This window comes from Larimichthys crocea, chromosome XVI (assembly GCF_000972845.2).
Source record: "Larimichthys crocea isolate SSNF chromosome XVI, L_crocea_2.0, whole genome shotgun sequence".
NCBI lineage: Eukaryota > Metazoa > Chordata > Actinopteri > Sciaenidae > Larimichthys > Larimichthys crocea.
The window spans coordinates 6,851,893-6,869,602 of NC_040026.1; the positions used below are offsets into that span (position 1 = coordinate 6,851,893).

Consider the following 17,710-nt stretch of genomic DNA (forward strand, 5'->3'; position numbering starts at 1 on the left):
TATTTTGGGGTGGCAGTAGCTCAGTCCATAGGGACTTGGCTTGGGAACCGGAGGGTGGCCGGTTCAAGTCCCACATGGACCAAAAATATGGAAGGTGGACTGGTAGCTGGAGAGGTGCCAGTTCACCTCCTGGGCACTGCCGAGGTGCCTTTGAGCAAGGCCCCCAACTGCTCAATGGGCGCTGGTCTGGCTGGCTGCCCATCACTCCACCATCTCTCTCCACATTTGCATGTCTATGACGTTGTACTGCATGTGAGTGAAAAAAGAATTTCCCCATTAATAAAGTATATCTTCTTCTTCTTATTATTTACAGTGGCAGTGGAGAAAATGGATGCCATGCTGTCAGCTGAGGGAGCCTGGAGCTCTCAGTACAAAGACATCAGTGATATGGATGAGCTGAAGGCTCCAGATTGTGCTGAGACTTTCATGACTCTGCTACAGGTCATCACTGGTAAGATTATACATTTATACGATTCTAATCTTTCATTTAGTCATTGTCAGTAGCATAACAGACTATAGGCAAGGCAAGTTTATTTGTATAGCACAATTCGTACACAAGGCAATTCATAGTGCTTTACAGAGGCAAGGAAAAACATTTGACATTAAGACAAGCAATAGCAATATGCGCATAGATAGAAAAAAAAAGAGAAGAAAATGTAATAAAAACATCAGAATGTCATTTAAATCATTAAATAGCAAATTTGAAAACAATTTAAAACAGAAATGAATCACTGAATTATGATTAATAATAATACATAATAATACATTTTAATTAAAATTTCTGCATTGGGGGTAACTGTACACGACCTTAAAGGTCATCATGGAAATGTTTGCATTACCTCACCAATTGGATTGGTTGGATGGCTGCCTCTGTTTAATGTTGTAAAACACCAGGGCTCAGAGCATTGGATTAAAAGTAGTAGCTGTTAAATCACTGACAGATCATTGTACCAGCCATTGTCCACTACTGTTTAACATGATACCTCTAACTTGGTTTTGCTGTAAAGTTTGATGTTGCAATCTGCTCTGAAAAGTTGAAACCCTGCCAGCAGTCCAGTACTAACCAATAGGGGTGTGACGAGATCTCGCGAGATGAAAATTTGCGAGATTTCTCGTCGGATTGGAAATTAGTCTCGTGAGATTTGTTGTCTCAACTTGCCAAAGCGTGCCTTGCTGTCCCTGCTACCTCTGTTCCCAGCGAGCGCATCTTTTCCACAGCTGGAGACATAGTCAATGCGCAAAGATCCCAACTACTGCCAGAGAATGTGGACATGCTAATATTCTTAAAAAAGAACATGGATATGTAGTTGTCAGTGACATACATGATACATCTTTGTATTCACAGAGAAGAACTTCTTGTTTTGCACATGTTGTTTGCACTTGAAAAAAGGAGAAATATTTATTGATTTTATTTTAACTTTTAAAAATTTATTTTATTTCCAATTTGTAGAGGAAGAAGAGACATACAGACATACAGAGACTATATATATATATATATATATATATATATATATATATTATATATATATATATGTTATTGATTCTTTATGCAAAATATTCAAATTGAAAATAAATTTTGGCTTGTTAGAAAGCCCATGTTGTTTTAATCACTGTTAATTTGTTCTTGAAAGAAGTACTATTTAGTTTTATTATATTTCCGGTGAGTTTCCATTTTTCCTACGTTCATGAACGCATCATAGTCATTCCGACAGTCATTGATCGCATGTGTGAGACGCCGTAATGTAGAGAGAAGTATATAGCTCAGCTAAAGAGCAGGGTGTGATGTATTTCTTGCCTGTGTTTTTCCTATATCCTGCATCAATTGCATCACGCCACTAAAATTTTCGGTGGCCGAATTTTCAGTGCATCCCTAATAATAATCATAAGCATCAATAAGCAATACGCATCTTCTTGAAACCCTCACCCTTGACTGTATTAATAGGTTGCATATCTTTAGCTAAGAAATATCCAATGGCAGCTGTTAGGCCCTGTTTACATGTACACAGGTATTTTAAAAAACGGAGACATTTCCCTTCGTTTGTACCTATCTTTTACACGCAAACGGTGAATTTGCCTCTGAAAACGAATCGAGTTTTAGGCAGCTGATGCGCCAAAAGTGCGACCAATGTTTACCTTTTGCATGACAGCCATGGAAGCAAGCCGCCTATAGGCTGGCGTAGTTATGATGGCGCTCGATGACGTATTTATGCGGGTTGATGTAAATGAAAACTTTTTTGAAAACGATGAGATGTGCACGATGTTATTTTGGAAAACATATTGTTTGCATTGGAAAAAAAGGAGAAATATATATATATATATATATATATATATATATATATATTATTATATATATATATATATATTAAATATATATAATTTTTTTACTATTTAAACTTTATAACATTTTATTTTAGTTTCAATCTGTAGAGGAAGAAGTTAATTAAGAAGTTAATTAAAATGAAGTTCATTGAATGACAAGGCTTACATAGTTATCAAAACCATGTGCAACAAAGTTAAATAAAAGTCTGTTGTCCAGGCATTCATATTTGTAATTTAGTTTTCTTAAAATCTCGTCTCGATCTCGTGAACCCAATCTCGTGTCTCGTCTCGTCTCGTGAACTGAGTGTCTCGTCACACCCCTACTAACCAACATATCCATGTTGCCATGAAGCATAACAGGAGATGCAAAAAAGTATTTTTCCCTACCAGTAGCTGAAGTTAATCTATTTTGGTACTGTTAATGGTGTGTGAATTCCATGTCAGCAGACCAGCATTATTCCCTTTCTTTTACCTTTACCACCAGGATGACAAACTTAGACAGCTACAACAACAACAAGCTAAACACTATTGTACTTTGTGACCCTTTTCACACCTGGTATACCTCTATATGCATCTTGGGTGATCCGATCACAGGTGGACAGTGCAAGTATAGGTGTGAATGCACATCTGATTGTTGTCATGTACCAAACTCTGACATGGTACATTTTTTTTGTTTAGCACATAATTCAAAATCAGCCAGTTGTGGCAGATGGCCACAGACCATGAGCTGGGTTCTGTTCAACGTTTCCGCCTTATAAAAGGAAGGTTTTCCTTTCCACCATTGCCAAATGTTTGTTTATGGTGGGAATTGTCTTTATAAATAATATTATAAAGAGTATGGTCTAGACCTGCTCTAAATGGAAACTGTCATGAGATAAAATGTGTTATGATTGTCAATATATATGACATTGAATTGAATATGAATCTGTTTTATATTTCATAGTTTTTCTCATATTTCTATTTAATTGACTATGAATTATTACATTTTATTATGGGTCCTGCTATCATATTCCTTAACAGGTACAGGTACATGATTTCCTGCATTGAGGAGGTATGGAATCCTGGTCCATTTAACATTGTGACTAAAAAGGTGTGTGAGTTATCCTTTCCTTCAAGTAGTAAATAGTAAGAAACACAAGACATTTCTCTGTTTCACAGTAGAACTTCTGGACAGTAGAACAATGTAAATTAAAGCTGCAAACAGTGTTGAGCAGGCCTTCACCTTTTGTGTGCGTCAGAATGTTTTTCAGTAGCAGCGTCTTTAATGGAGGTTGGTCAACATGGCTCTAAATGAACAAATTAAAAAATGATTTCATATATCATTTCTTCCATTTACACTCGGGTTAGTTGGCTGCAATATCCTTTCATAGACTAAATCAGTGACATGTCGTTATTCACAAGGCAATACTAAATTTGCTTCCTTTATACCTATGTAGTTCACATAGGTTCCTACCATGAGTGAGCTCTTGGTGACGGTATTGAGGAAAAAAGGAATCGTGGAAAAACTTTCAACAAGCAGAAACCTTGAGCAATGGTGGACGGCCATCTGCCCTTACCGCAAGAATTAGAGAGAGAAAAATTTTAAAATGCACCTAAAATGCACTCACCTTTACAGGTGAACTTAATTTGACCTCCTCTAAACTTTTGAATGCACATGTCCAACTGTTCAGTGTTTCAGTACTTATTGCATAACATGCTGTTCTCTAATAAGGTAATTTTAAAAAGTGTCTGATCCATTAATGGACCACTAAATGTTCTGCTTCAATGACAGTTTGTATTTAAACAGTCCTCTTCATCATGCTGTTCAAATTTTGACATCATAAGACCAAGACGACGCCTAACAATCCATCAACAGTACCTGGTCAGTGTGAGGCTTCAAACAGGATGTACTCAGAGGGAAGTTACCACTGAGCTTAGAGTGTCATCAGCAGGTTGGAATAAGTCGATCTGTGAAAAGCATGAGACGTGTAGTCAAGCTGTAATCAATGGTCAAGGATACATGACAAGTAACTGAGACATTAAAATGTTTTGCTGTGGTATACACACCACTGGTGTTTTTTGTTTGAATAAATTGTTTGAAATGAAGAAATTACAATTGCATGCTTCTACTTAAATGCCCTACTATCATGATATAATATCAGTGTAGCATGAACGTTTTACATTTTACCATAAATTTCACTCAAAAGTCAAATATCCCTAACTTTTTGAGAGTAGTGTAGATAAATAGATAGACGCAGTTACACAGCAGCAATAAAGACGAGACAAGAAAGCAGAAAAACTCCAGAAAGTGTGTTAGTAACATGCAACAGGAAAGAAGGTGAGTTACTCATTTACACAATATAATAGAAAAATAAGAGTGAAATGAAAATATAAAAAAAACCCTGAAAACCTGGAAAAAAAAGGTGCTCTGTGCCTCACAGTAACAGTTAAAATGACCTCTGCATTATAGAGTTGTTGTGGAGAAATTGCTGAAATCAATGGCATCAGGTCAGAAGGGAAGAAAGTGTTCAGGAGCATCTGATGTCTTATGCTGTAGTATTTATTGAAGCTTTATCAAGGAGAGTTAGAGACATTCTCACATACAATCAGGTATGCATACTGTATGAGTCGGTCTCTATTCTGCCCAACTCATGCTGGTGGTCAGACTTTAAACCCTTACAGATGACACCACAAATACTATATGCCCTAAAATAGTCAAAGGGAATGCATTTACCCATGTTAGTGTTCACCTTCAGCACATTCTAATCTGGAGACACTGTCTGTTTATGGTAATAGGAAGGCTGCTCCAGAGATGAATTGTGCAGTTTTTATCACACAATGGAGAGCCTTCCTGTCCTGAGCAGTGCAGCTGCCATACCACACTATAATTGAGCTGGTGATGATGCTCTTGATTGTACACCTGTAGAAGTTGCTGAGGATTTTGGTTGACTTGCCAAATTTCCTCAGCCTCTTTAAGAAATACAGTCTCTGCCAGGCAGAGGACACTGTGGGTGTAGATTTAAAGGTTTTTGCCCTCTCCACCTCTGTGTCACCGATGTACAGTGGGGTGTGCTGCTCCCTTCTCCCCCTCCTAGGATCAATAATCATCTCCTTGGTCTTGATCAGTCCAATGACTAACTAATAACTATTAACTTAATATTGCAGGTGTTGGTCTGGGAGGCCACACAGTCGTGGGTGAAGAGGGTGTAGAGCAGTGGACTTAGCACACAGCCCTGCGGGCCCCTGTACTCAAAGTTCTGATGCCTGATGTCTAGTCTCCAACTGACAGATAGTTTAGCACCCAGTTACAGAGGGAGCTTTTCAGAGTCTGTGTGGAATGACTGTGTTGAATGCTGAGCTGTAGTCAATAAAAAGCACATGTGTCCTTTCCCTCTAAGTGTGTGAGGGCTGTGTGGATGGCGGCATTGACAGTGTCATCTTTGACACTGTAAGGGGTCCAAGGTGGCTGGGATAGTCTTTTTGATGTGGGTCATGGCTATCCTTTCAAAACTCGTCACAATAGGAGTCAGCGCAACAGGATGGTAGTTATTTAAAACGGTGGCGAACTTGAAGCATGTGGGGACCGAGGCCTGAGTGATGCACCGGTTGTGCTACTTGGGTCAAGAAATGCGTAAGTAGTAATATAAATACATAAGTATGCACCATTGCACTTCCCATCTTAGCCATTACTTGTACAGGCACTATGGAGAGCTTGCAGTTGTCTTGACTGGCCCCAGTAAGACCACTTGTTTGAACCGAGGTGCTAACTTTGTCTGCTTTTTCAAGCTTTATTTGACAGAACACTTTGAAGAGTGACAGGAATGTGGGGAGAGAGAGAGCGAGAGAGAGAGAGAGAGAGAGAGAGAGAGAGAGAGAGAGATGGGGAATGACATGTGGGAAAGAGCCTTTGTACATGGGGTGGTTGCTCTAATGACTGAACTAAACGACACCCCCGTTTTTTTTCTTTTTCTGATGGATTGTGTAGCATTTTGGGATGCTTCAAACCACGTGTTACAACTGAGTCACTTCCTGTAGTCTTTGCTAATGTGTTCTTTACATGAGCAGCCAAAACAAATTTCATGAGTTCTTTAACTTCATGTGTGAGACCTTTTTAATATTTTTCACATTTGATTGACAGTCCTTTTGAAGAGTTTCAATTTTGCAGGCCCATGCCCTGGATTTGAGCTTGACCGTCCTCTCCTCCAGTTCATTCATTTCATTTGTCTCACTCATTTTGCCACTTAGAGAAGTAGAGACCATACTTGGGGTTTGGAATACTTTTAACATAATCAAATCAAATAAATAAATCAAATCAAAATAATCAAAAACTTGAATTTCTTTCTTGGGCAGTGAAGAAAGACAATATTGCCACATTAATAAGGCTGTGATTTCAACCATTTTCTTTTCTTGTTGACCTTTTTCAAAATATAGTTCCATACCATCAGATATATGAGAGAAGTGACTTTGAATACTGGATGCTCTTGAGGCTCCAAGTACCTTATTTTGGCCATTGTAGCAGCAATGTCTGCTTCCATTTTCAGTTGCTCTTTTTTCCTCCTTAGCTGCTCCTCCTGTTCCTCCAAGGCATGTTTATCCATGAGAAGTTTTTGACAGGAATTTGCTTATTTAATTCAACAGGTACTTTATCAAGTGAAATGGGAGTAATCTTTGTCTCTGCAGTAGTTGTTAAATCTGTAGTTAAATGCTTTGTTTGCGCGAGCCATTGTTTAATATGTAGTATAAAGTCCATACTGTGTTTGGTTACACATTTAAACCAGTTATTTTGAGTTTCTTGCTCATCATCAAGCAATACAAGACTAGATTCATGTGCAGCTTTTGCATTTTTATACAGTTGAATCAGTTTATCCAATTGATCCAGTTGATCCATTTTTTAATGCATTCTCATTATTTTTCATGAGTTCTTTAACTTCATGTGTGAGACCTTTTTAATATTTTTCACATTTGATTGACCTTCCTTTTGAAGAGTTTCAATTTTGCAGGCCCATGCCCTGGATTTGAGCTTGACCGTCCTCTCCTCCAGTTTATTCATTTCATTTGTCTCACTCATTTTGCCACTTTTTCAAAGTCCAAACCAGATGGGATGGCATATTGCTGCAGAATGCTATGGTAGTCCTGCGGGCTCTGAATTTGTTCTGATGTTGATTTATTCAAAATTGAAACATCAACATAAGCAACAGATTTTCACTGGTCTGTCCATTCCTTCTGTTTCTTGGCTTAATCAGTTCTCTTCTTGTGGTTTTCGGTCAATTGTGGTTTCTCTGCAGCCATTAAATCAGGCCTTGTTTTGGCAGTCTTTTGAGTCTAATCTGAGGTGTCGTTAACTGGGTTATTTCTGAGGCTGGTAACTGTAACAAACTTATCCTCTGCAGCAAAAGTAACTCTTGGTCTTCCTTTTCTCGGGAGATCCTCACGAGAGCCTGTTTCTTCCTGTGTTTGAAGGTTTTATCATGAAACACTTTAGCATGAAACACTTTTTTTAAATTTCCAAAGTTGTTGAAATTTTTTGGATATTTGGACTTTCATGTCTTAGAGTAATGATGGACTGTTGTTTCGCTTTACTTAGTTGAGTGGTTCTGCCATATTATGAATTAGTACAGTAGTTGTATAAAGTTATTTATTGTATGCCAATATTTTGCTATATTCTATTGCACTCCATGTGTGTCCATGTGTACATACATGAGATAAAAACAAAATGAAAAACCCACTCATAATATTACTCTATAGCTTTGCAAGTCGTCAAAAAAGTACCTTTTAAAGAATACCTTATTGTAATGTTAGATAGTACAGTAATACTGTCCATATAAAACATTTTGTCTTTTGTTATCCTGCTTTTCTTAGAGCGTTACCGGGCCTTACCCTGTCATTCTGCACAACTGAAGTTTCTGGGGCTCCAGAGAGAACTGGTGGACGACTTCCGCATTCGACTCACCCAGGTAGTAATGACAAAGACACCCCAGTGTTAATGAAGAATAAAACTCAAGTAATGAAGGAAGACTGAGGTTTTCAGGGACATAGCTAAAGAAGTTCAGAGGCAGTATGGTAACACTACCTCTACTACTATGGTAATAATTGAAAAATAAAACATTGAAGTAAAAATGGTGAAAGAGATACAAAAGGGATCAGCATTTCACAATTTCCATTGATTCACAATTAACTGTCCTCGCAGTGGACCTCTGATTATTGCTTTATTATTGAACAATAATGTTAGAGCAATGGAACAATGGAACTTTAAAGAGTTGATCAACCAAAGGATAAAATCAGTATTTCAATGCCCTCTCTGACTGAAAGTTTGACAAGGATATCGTATATTTTCAGCCAACTTTGTTGTAAAAAAAAAAAATCTTTATGTTGTGTCATTTTGTTATAGTTCTCCATTCATTTATTGTGATTCAGTGTGATTGCCCATTTATGTACTGAGGAAAGAAAGAAGAAAGAGGATGAGAGATAAATGAATGGTTAATAAAGTTTTTGTCTTTTCAGGTGATGAAAGAGGAGTCTCGCTGCCCACTGGGAGTCCGTTATTGTGCCATCCTTAATGCTGTGAACTATATTTGCACCATCCTGGGAGACTGGGGAGACAATGTGGTGTGTGGAGTTTATTAAATATATTTACTTTATTTATGCATTTTTGCCACAGCTCCTGAGTAGTAAAATATATATATATATATATGGAAGTTAATTGTTGGGTCACAGCATAGATAGAGTGAGGTATGTAAATGGTAAACAGACTTGGACCTAGAGCTCTGAGGCACTCCACAGTGAACAACATTTAATGACCTGTCGACCTGTTGTGTTACTGATACCGTCCCATGTTTCCAGACAGTCCAAGAGGATCTCATGGTCACTTGTACTGAAAGCTTAAATCCAAGACAACCAAACAACCAACAACCAGCTTTTTGTGAAACCTTTGCTAAAATGAGACCTTAGGGGCGATATGATATAAAACAGATGAACGTGTATTATTAAAACAACCCAGCAGTTCACTGGCAGAGAGCAGCATTGCTAAGCATTGCTCAAATATTGTTTAAAAGCAGTATTGAATTTAGCAGCAGAAGACAAGTTAAAAAATTCTAGAACTAGATCTGGGTGGTGAGCTACGGATAGAACAAGACAAGATCATACTAAACAAAAGGCACTGGAAGTCTGAGATATAAGCATCTAAACATTTTAAATCTGAGATCCTTATCCCATAGGATAAAACTAGGTCAAGAGTTTGGCCTTCTGAATAAGAAGGACCAGTCACAGCACTTGAAGGAGAACTAGATAGTCAACATGACCAGGTATTGTTGATAAAGTAAACAAATCTAGCAGTAATCAGGTTTTTGCCCTTTATATTAGGCTGTAAAAGATTCAATTCAATTCATTTTTTTTTATATAGCGCCATATTAAAATCTTGTGACACTTTTCATACAGAGCAAGTCTAGACCATACACTCCAAGCCTGCCCCCCCTTACAAGCCTGTCTGTGATTAACTTTATTGAACTCTCTGTATAATAACAATGACTGTCAATAATACAGTTTCTCTCTCACAGACAGACAGACAGACAGACAGTAATGTAAAGAGACAGAGACAAACACACAGACAAGACAAAGACTTTCAAAATAAGAGTCCCTTCAAAATAAAATACTTTTACTTTTAACATCTATTTAATGTAGTGGGCAACAGGGACAATATTTCTTTTCAAAAGAAATGTTCTAGTTAACTAACTATAAACTGTAATGGAGATATGGTATCAATAATGCTGGCCAGCATAGTAGCAAGACCAGCCGATAACCCAGCTGAACTCTGGAGAAAAACACACCGGGATGCAGAGGAGAGAAGCAACATCGGGGAGGAAGGTCGAGACGGGACGGGCTTATGGAGAGGAGAAGATTTAAGCCGTGTCTCCCCTCTGTTGTTATGGAAAATGTGCAGTCGCTTAGCAACAGAATGGATGAGCTAACGGTGCTAACGCGGAGCCATGCAGAGTACCAGGAATGCAGTCTGATGTGCTTCATGGAGACATGGCTGCACGGCGACATTACGGACCAGAGCATCTCTGTCGATGGCTTCCACACTGTCCAGGCCGACCGGGATTGTACCAAGCGCGGTAAGCGGAAAGGGCTTGCTGTTCTAGTTAACAGCAGATGGTGTAATCCCGGTCACATCACAATTAAAAAAACTGCTTTGCAGCCTGGATGTTGAACTGTTAGCCATTGGTCTACGTCCATACTATCTGCCTAGAGAGATCCCGCATGTCATCATTGTTGTCCTGTACATCTCTCCCTCTGCAAACCCAACATCTGCCTGCAGTACCATTCATACCATCATCTCCAAACTGCAGACCTAACACCCCAGTGCCCTCATCATCATGTCGGGAGACTTCAACCACATCACCTTGGATAGAGTCCTGCTGACTTTTAAGCATTGCTACCCAACACCACTACCACTCTACCTCCCCCTACTCCCCCTTTTTACAGACCCCTTGTCTGCACCTCACCACCTCTATCAGCTACAACCTACGCCACCCATTCCCTCTGCTCTGCATCATGTCCACCACAACCTGAGGACCTCACCCCTCCCCCAACTGTCACCTCTACAGTGTCCTTTACACCTGACCTGGTGAGAAGACAACTGACGAGACTCCACCCCGGCTAGGCTGCTGTGTGGAGTACTGAGTCAAGTCAGCCAAGTTCAGCCTGGAGCATTCACCTCCAGAGGGTCCCAGTGTTGTGGAAGACGTCCTGCCTTGTTCCTGTGCCAAAGACGCTGCGTCCCAGCGGCCCTCAGGACTACAGACCAATAGCCTTGACGTTCCACATAATGAAGACCCTAGAGAGGCTCGTCCTGGAGCAGCTAAAACCTATGGTCAGGCCCTTCACTGATCCACTACAGTTCGCCTACCAGCCCCGACTGGGAGTTGAGGATGGCATCATCTACCTGCTGAACAGAGTCTGCACTCATCTGGACAAGCCGGCGAGCACTGTGAGAGTCATGTTCTTTGACTTCTCCAGTGCTTTTAACACCATCCATCCGACTCTACTGGGTGAGAAGTTGACTGCAATGTAGGTGGAGGCCCCCATTGTGTCCTGGACTGACTACCTGATGGGCAAACCACAGTACGTAAACCTACGGAACTGTGTGTCCGATAGGGTGGTCCGTAACACTGGGGCCCCACAGGGGACTGTTCTCTCTCCCTTCCTCTTCACCCTTTTCACCTCAGATTTGAACTATTGCACCAAATCCTGCCACCTTCAGAAGTTCTCTGATGATTCAGCAATAGTGGGTTGTATTGAAAAGGGTGATGATAGTGAATACAGGACTGTTGTGGGCAACTTTGTCACTTGGACTGAGCTGAACCATCTGCAGCTCAATGTGACAAAGACGAAGGAACTAATAGTGGATCTGAGGAGGGCGAAAACACCAGTGACCCCTGTTTCCATCCAGGGGGTCCCTGTGGATAGTGTTGTGGGAGTATAAGTACCTGGGGGTGTACTTGAATAAAAAATTGGACTGGACTAGAAACACAGAGGCTGTCTACAAAAATGGCCAAAGCCGACTCTTCTTCTTAAGGAGTCTGAGGTCCTTTAACATCTGCCGGACAATGCTGAGGATGTTTTATGAGTCTGTTGTGGCCAGTGCGATCTTCTTCGCTGTCACATGCTGGGGCAGACACCAACAGACTTAACAAACTGATCAGGAGAGCTGGGGCCTCATGTACAAAGCTTGCGTATGCACAAAAAAGTGACGTACGTCCTTTTCCACGCTCACGTTCAAATGTATCAAACGTGAAATGATCGTAGAAATGTGCGTGCCCCACGCCAACTTCATAGCTGTCGTACGCACGTTTCTCCAGCTATTGTTCCTTTGGTGACACTGAGAGGTGACGCTGGGAAACTGTTAATAATGTGAAAACAAGTAGTCATCAGAGTGATGTGCACATCCGAGACACACTTATGAACAATTAACACTTATATGGGTGGATATGAAAGCATGCGTAATGTGATGAAGAAAATGATATTAACAATGGCAGCGTTGGCGTTATTAGAGGACCTTGCAAATGGTGTAATCCGACGTGAGCGAGTATTTAAGGAACGCTAGGTTTTACTTGCAAACAATGACAATTGGCTCATAAGCCGATTTCGTTTGCCAAGGCCAGTGTTACTGGAGTTATGCGCAGAGCTGCGGCCGGCCCTAGAGCGCAACACGGCGAGGAGCCAGGGGTTGCCTGTGTCGACACAGGTGCTGACCACTCTGGGGTTCCTGGCAACAGGGGCATTCCAGCGGGAGCTGGCCGAGCGGTCAGGAGTGTGCCAGTCAACCCTGAGCCGAGCCATGCCAGCTGTGTGGGACGGAATCATCCGAATGTCTTCCTGGTACATCAGATTCCCGTACAATGCTGTTGAACAGGCCAACATTAAAGCGCAATTTGCAGCGCGAGCCGGTTTCCCTAATGTAATCGGTGCTATTGACTGCACACACATTGCTCTAAAAGCGCCATCACAGGATGAATTTGTTTATGTTAATAGGAAACATTTTCATTCCATCAATGTTCAAATCATATGTGGTGCGCAAATGCAGCTAACTAACATGGCAAGGTGGCCTGGTTCAACACATAACTCATTATGACTAACAGCATGGTTGGAACCAGGCTGGAGGCTGGTGCGGTGCGCGATGGGTGGCTTCTATTTGTTTAATTGTCCCGTATGTAACGCTGGTTTACATACGGGACAATTAAACGAATAAACTCTTTACTTACCAAGAGGCCACCCATCGCACACCGTGCCAGTGTGCCAGTGCACATTTAGGCATGTGCACATTCAAATATCATGTTTTTGGTTTTCTTTATTTTCTGCTGGTGAAATTAGAGCTGCAGAGCCTTCTAACAAGCCCCTGATTGTCTCCCTGTGTTCAGTATTCTTGTCAGAAAAAGCAGGTGTAAAGTTGGAAATGTCAGCTGCGGCGCCACACCTGTCCACACCTGTGTGTGCGCTGCTCGGATTCCACGGCATTTACAGCCTCACACACACGCTGCCACTCACGTCTTTTTTCGTCATATTTTTCCCTGTTGACAGGGAACCAAACAGAATCTCCACTTCATTCACTAGAATCTCTAGCTTAGACTCTGTGAAATTCCTTTCTTTCCTTTGTTCATTGCGTTATCTGATCGGACAAAGAGGTGAATCTCAGGTCCAGGGCCTATTTAAATAGATTTGCATATGTAAATGGGACATGGACAGGGAGGAGTTGCATGTGAGCTCAATTCCATGTTGATTGGGATGTACAAAAGAAACGTGCTTGGATCCATGCGTACGCACACTTTGATACATCTTAATATTTTTGTGCGTATGACGGTTTCTGAGTTTTGGCGTACGCCAAGTTTCACATGAAAATCCACGCAAGTATTCATACATGAGGCCCCTGGTGATGTCATGGGGGAGGAGCTGGACACTGACAACCCTGGCAGAGAGGAGGATGCTGTCCAGGCTTCATTCCATTTTGGGCAATGTTTCACACCCTCTCTACGACACACTGACTCCTCACTCTTAAATGCACCACAGAGCGACACAGGAAATCATTCCTGCCTGCCTTACTTGTTTAACTTAAACTGGAGTATTGTAACAAAAATATTTTCCTCCTGGGATTATTAAAGTATTTCTGATTCTGATAATGACAGTAACTAGAACATTTCTAAAGAAATTCTGAGTGTGCCTGACTCTGGCCCCGTCGCGCCCATACATTATTATTGACACTGCAGTAGCACAGAGACTTCAATAAAGTTAGTCAAAGGCAGGCTTGAGCTTGCCAAGCAACCAGGGTCAGGCCAGAGCAATTAGGTGCAGCTGTGCACATGCAATCTCTTTCTCCCTCTCTCTGACTCCTGAGAAAATCTCAAAATAAACCCCCTCGAACTAGTGGCCACAAATGCCAAACTGTAAATCGTATAAAAAATCCGAAATGACCATGAGCGTCCTGTCGCGGTAATTCGATAAAGACTGAGAACACGATTAGTATCAATGCAAACTTTATTCTTGGCCAAAGAGAGACAACAGAGTACAATAGTCGCAAAGTTCTCTCTGCTGCTAATACATTCAACTGCTCCTTTTGTAGACATTTCTCCCCCTCCCTCTCCTCTGAGGTAATCAAAGGAAAGACCCTACGTGCATCGGGGGTTACCCTCGTAAATATCTGCTTTACTCCCCCTTCTACACTGTGGCTGGTACCAACATCTCAGGGACAGAGAGAAAAGCCAGGACACAAACATATATCAAACCATCAGGAGGCAGTCTCCTAAGTAGGACAAAGTTCATACAAAGCTAAACACAGAAATATAAATGTAGACTAATGGTTACAATGAATTTTTCCACTACACTTCCCCCCTTTTGATTACATATTAATCAAGAAAATGCAGACAATCATTTTACATCAAACATGACAATTCGCAAGGATTCAAGACGTCATCATACAGATTGCCTGTTAGAAATAGACACTTGCTATTTTTTGTGCAGGATAGACCCTGCTGTGTCGATTACAAAAGCATATATAAAGAAAAATAAAAGAAGAAATCATATGTTTACATCTCATCCTCAGACGAAGCTGAGGAACCATAATCACTAACAGAGAAAGGATCTTCCTTTGACAAAAGCCTGTGAGAAAAGTGCATACTGACCAGTCACTGTCTCGCCTATCCAACGATGCATCAAGGCCTTCATACAGGTCAGAGTGCATGTACAAAAGAATAATATTAATCCTAGGGTGATAAGTACAGGTATCAAATTGAATTTTCTCAAGTGCATGAATGACAGATGTTAAATTATTATCAGGAATTAAAGTCACACATGCATCACCAGTTTTTGAGGTTTTTGAGGGTTACACACAAACCACCGGTACAGGCAGTAAGATAATCTAGGCCCATCTCATGTTTCAGCAAAGTCATGCGATGAGATTGTTGAGTGGTTGAAAGTAATCTAAAGCCATTTATGGTCTGATTAGCAAACAAAGACATGGAAAAAGTGACATTATCCAGGTGATCTGCCAAAAACGTCACACCATACCAGGGAAAAAAGTGCAATCACAAAAGAAAACCACAGAATGCATCTCATCCCACAACCCAAATATCGTCTTTGATCAGCCATGATGATCGTCTCTTGAAGGTCGATCAAGTTGATGCATGTTTTTGTGCTCTCTGGAACGTGTATAGTTAACAATGTATCTCACCGGCGCAGTAGAAGCGGCGCTAAGGCTCACACTTGCTTACTGTAATGAATCAACGCAGCCTTGTTTTACATGTGTGCATGCGAGTGTACACCTGCAGGCTTGGTGGAGTTACGACTCAGTGGGGTTGGGCACCCTCTTGCAGTGGTGGGCAAGGATCCAAATTGCTCTCTCTGCGACCTTCACCGCTGTGTGTGTTGTGAGCAACACTTGGAACGGCCCTTGCCACCTCTCAGACCTCCAGTGGTTCCTAAGCAGGTTTTTTATCACCACCCAATCGCCAAGCTGGATCGAGTGTAAAGGACCTGTAGCCTGCTGAGGGAGGGCTGCTTTAACCTGTATAGAAACTTGAGACAACATACCAGAGAGCAGTTTACAATACTCAATCATGTTATCATCACACAAAGAGGTGGGTGGCAGTCTGTTCCTATAGGGATCCATGCCAACATTAGGAGGACGTCCAAATAGGATTTTACCCGACTTCTCTGTCTCATTCGTATGTAAGACAAAACAATGGGGAGTGCATCCGTCCAGGACAAACCTGTTTCTTCACAACATTTAGCATGTTTTGCTTTAAACGTACCATTCTCTCTCTCCACTGCGCCCCCACTCTGTGGATGATACACAATGTTTTTTCATATCAATGCCTAAGAACTGTTCCACCGCCTCTACTGCAGCGTTTACAAAGTGTGTGCCATTATCACTACTGATTCTTGATGGAATTCCCCATCGTGGAATGATTTCTGTTAACAGAGCCTTGGTGACTGCATGGCTGTTAGCATGTTTTGCTGGAAAAGCTTCCACCCACTTAGACCACATATCTACCATCACTAGACAATACATCTTCTCTTTGTCTGGAGTTAGTTTCTTTCAAATCCATCGTTAAGTGATCAAATGGTTTCTCTGGTGGTGGGTGTGCTGCTGCAGGTACAGGAATACCTCTTCCTGCATTGTAGGTTGCACAAATAACACAAGATTGACAATATTTCTGTTGCAAAACCCTTTGTAAACCAGTGTTGTGTTATTGCCTGTAACATTCCCCCTTTTGACACATGGTCTAACCCGTGTGTCTATTTAGCAAAATGAGGAAAAAAGTGTTTAGGTAAACAGGGCCGTCCATCCGGACCGAACCAAACCTTATCTTTGTATTGAGCTCCACATGCTCTCCACTGGGTTATTTCAAGAGTAGAGGCAAATGACTGAAATACAGAGAGGGAGTCGGGGGAGTATGTGTGAGAGAAAACAGAATGCCTCAGCTGGAGGAGGAGGGAGTGATAAATCAGCAGCATGCTTGGCTGCAGCATCCGCTCGCGCATTGCCTTTAGATACAGAGTCTGTGTCACCTGTGTGGGCTTGACACTTGCAAACTGCAATCTGTTTTGGCAAAAGAATAGCATCCAATAAAGCTAAGACTTTGTCATGATGTAAGATAGGCTTTCCATCAGATTTAAGAAGATTTCTGTGTTTCCATAGTGCGCCAAACCATGCACCACACCAAAGGCGTAGCGAGAATCTGTATAGATAGTCACTGAGCAACCTTTAGCTAGTGTGCAAGCCGCAGTGAGGGCTATCAATTCAGCGGCTTGTGCCGAATAGTTAAAGGGCAAAGAGCCCGATTGCACTATAGAGTGATCATCACATACAGCAAAGCCCACTTTGTTTAACCCAGACTGAGTATCTCGAAAGACAGAGCCATCAACATAAAAGACAAGATCAGGATTAGTAAGAGGAGTCTCTCGCAGATCGGGTCTGGGTGTGCCAACCTGTTGAAGAATAGCAACACAACCATGATCATCACCATCATCTGGAGAAGGTAAAAGAGTGGCAGGGTTAAGAACAGTGCATCTTTTCATAGTAATGTTAGGCATATCCAACAAAACAGTGTTGTATCTTAACCAACGTGCTGTTGAAAGATGTGAGGTTTTCTGTTCCAACAAGATCATAGAGACTGCATGGGGAACAAGAAGAGTTAGATCAGAATATCCAACAATTTCCCTAGAAGCTAAAACAGCTTTCTCTGCAGCCGCTACTGCCCTGAGGCAACGAGGCAGTCCAGCGGCCACTGGGTCTAACTTTGAAGAGAAATAGGCCACTGGTCTCAGCCGCCCTCCATGTTCCTGCAAAAGAACTGATGTCATACAACCATTCTTTTCATCCACAGTCTGAGTAAAATGGAGTGGGTCTGGGAGGCCTAAT

The 17,710-nt window shown here is 41.4% G+C and overlaps 1 protein-coding gene across 1 annotated transcript in view; it reads left to right on the forward strand.

The window, feature by feature from the left end:
* Positions 1–17,710, forward strand: part of rint1 (RAD50 interactor 1) — a 77,753-nt gene that overhangs the window by 46,224 nt on the left and 13,819 nt on the right. The window contains 3 exon segments of the mRNA XM_027289135.1: positions 314–451; positions 8,158–8,252; positions 8,800–8,904. Of these exon segments, the coding sequence (XP_027144936.1) occupies positions 314–451; positions 8,158–8,252; positions 8,800–8,904 (338 nt within the window).